The 2,723-nt window shown below is 44.0% G+C and overlaps 1 protein-coding gene across 1 annotated transcript; it reads left to right on the top strand.

Annotated features, from left to right (window-relative positions):
• Positions 1-218: 218 nt before the first annotated feature.
• On the top strand, positions 219-1,759 carry LOC145470253 (uncharacterized). Its single transcript, XM_081454085.1, has one exon. The coding sequence runs from the start codon at positions 1,418-1,420 to the stop codon at positions 1,751-1,753; it is 336 nt and encodes a 111-aa protein (XP_081310211.1). The 5' UTR covers positions 219-1,417; the 3' UTR covers positions 1,754-1,759.
• Positions 1,760-2,723: the final 964 nt, after the last annotated feature.

Raw genomic sequence — 2,723 nt, 5'->3', positions numbered from 1 at the left:
CTGACGTTGGTAAGAATCTGGTTTTAATATGATTAGGGCTTTCAGTACATTGTAGTCATTGTAACCCTCTTATTTTTTGTCACATAAGTTTTAATATCCTTATTACCGGTTACCTTACGATGAACCACCCAATACGCTCTTTTCAAATTAATTGTTTTTTCCCATGTATAAATATTATGTTATTTACCGTATCTCTTCTCGAACTCTGCTTTATTCGTTTGATGCTTCATTGTGAGGTTGATGTTTGACTATATATGCTAAGTAGTAATGGACGCTCAAATGACCGGTAACCAATCAGGAGCCGAGAAAGACAATAGACTATTGTTTGGAGAACAATGAATGCTATTGTTCTCCAAATCCAAGATGGCGCTATTTATTTTCAGCCAATCCGGAGCCAAATTAAGAATTCAAGATGGCGGCGCCAACGAAAGTCGGCCATGTTGGAAAACAGCCCACCAGCCTCGACGGAGGCCTGGGATCGGTCTCACGGATTTCCATGGCGACACAAATCACGCCAGAGTCACGCACAAAAATGTCATGCAACTTCAAACTCGATACTTACAGTGTCCTGTGGTCCTAAACGACAGAGGTCCGTCCGGCAAGTGGCCATGATGAAAACTGAGAGACTTGGGTCCGAAATAAACACATCCGAGGATTTAGAGTGAAGTGGCGGGTCTCGGATGACACATGCACTTATATACCTTTCTATTCGTTCCAAAGCATACTGGGACGGTGACCTCATCGGGAACCAATCCTAGACTTGCCTCACTCCCTTCGCGGTTGAAGGGGTAAAAATAGGGGTGAGGGTGTACTCCCCGTTCCAAAGCATCGTGGGACGGTGACCTCATCGGGAACCCAATCCAAGACTTGTCCCACTCCCTTCTCGATCGAAGGGGTAAAATAGGGATGAAGGGTTACTCCCTCTTAGTCTGCTATATAAAACCTTCACACGTTTTGAAAGGGAGCAAACAAAGCGTTGCTAGACTTATTCACCAAACACTCTCATCATCAAAATATCACCGTGTTGTACTTGTGCGAAGACATGTTTCCACCGGGGAAATGCGCCAAGAGTATTTCCAGGAACGCCCACTACATCGTAGCCTTCAAAAATCCAAGAGATCAATTAGGGATGAAGAATTTACTGCTTCAAGCTTTTCCCACTTGCTGGCAAGACATGATGGACGCGTATCAAAAAGTGACCCAACGACCGTTTGGGTACACGGTCCTGGATTTACATCCCGCCAGTGATGACAGGAAACGCGTGTTTAGTCACCTCCTGACCACGAAGGATACCCGCGCTGGCATCGAAGAAAGAGAGAGGATGTCTGATCATTGCCCAAAATGGTATATTGAACATCAGTTTGATCGACTCGGCTCATTTGAAGCACGTTGTCTTGGGTGAAGGTCGACGAGAATCATGGATGATCGTTCAACAGATATTTTTGGCCCCGTGGAAGATTACAATGATGAGAACGTAGAAGAGGAAGAAGAAGTGGACGAAGAGGAGCCGGAAGAGGAACAGGAAGAAGAGGAGGATAGTAGCAGCTCCGAAGAGGAAGAAGAAGCGGACGACGATGAACCAGATCCGTGGAGTCCGTTGCGTCAAAACGTCGGAGAAGACATCAAAGAAACCTACCTGAAAGAAGTCCAGCAGTTCCTGGATAAGGGAAAATCCCAAAACTATGCCAAAAATGCTGCTTTCAACGTCCTATTACCTGTAAGCAGGAGAAGGCTAGGAAGAACTTACGTCTAAAATGGACTCACCGTATCAAACACGACGCAATACACCGTAAAGTCATGAAGATGACATGGATTTTGACGAAGCGGCCGAATCGGCAGTGGCAAAACGGAAATTCCTGCTAAACATACTAATGCGGAAGAATTTACTCCCCGACGATGATGACGAAGAGGAAGTAGAAGAAGAGGTTAAGACCTGAATTAGCCATGTGATTCTTATAAGAGTGTGTGATTCCAGGGTTTTAGTCATTATTTGTACGAGCCACACATGCAAGATGAATTGCTCCAGTCAACTGTCAGGGAATGACCAGAGGGTTGTCTGTAAAAAGGCCCACCAGAAAAAATATTATGCCAAGAGCAGACAGCGAATCCTGGCCCAACAAAAGAGATATTGTCAGAGAACGTCGGGATTCTCAAAACCCGTCGTAAAGGATGGTATGAAAACAACAAGGAACGACTCGCCAGCAGCCAGAGAGCCTATTGTCAACAGAACAAGGAGCACATCAGAAATTACCGAAGACAATACTGTAAAAACAACATGGAACGGATCAACGAGTATTGGAGAAGTTATGATGCCAAGAATAAGGAACGGATCAGGTAAAGACTTCATGACCAAAAGCAAAGAAAACTAGGGCACAATATCGTGCGTTTTGGGGCCAGGGACCAAGAGTCTGTGAAACTGAAAACGAGTTTAGTTCCCAACACTTTGTGGAATACCGACGGTCAAGACCTAAAGAGTTAAAAATTGTAATCAACTCTCTTTCGGAGTTCATGTTATTATTTTTATTATCATTATTCAATAAACGTTATAAAGACTCAGACTCCTTGTTTTTGTCTGTTTTGTTTTGTTTTACGAGTTACACGTTACACCCAAGCTGTGTCTTCAGGATAAATGGGGGGTGAAAAAGATGACTGAAGAGTTAATCTGTTGATAATCATTTCATCCTCAGCGTCGTAGTGCAGCCACGGCAGTAACAATAACCTAA

This window comes from Orbicella franksi, chromosome 15, assembly GCF_964199315.1.
Source record: "Orbicella franksi chromosome 15, jaOrbFran1.1, whole genome shotgun sequence".
Taxonomy (NCBI): domain Eukaryota; kingdom Metazoa; phylum Cnidaria; class Anthozoa; order Scleractinia; family Merulinidae; genus Orbicella; species Orbicella franksi.
Note: the sequence above shows the minus strand (reverse complement) of the source record. Positions and strands in the feature narration are given on the sequence as shown.

Bases quoted from the DNA above. Each gene is read 5' to 3' on its own strand.
- LOC145470253 (XM_081454085.1), top strand. From the start codon at position 1,418: ATGGATGATCGTTCAACAGATATTTTTGGCCCCGTGGAAGATTACAAT.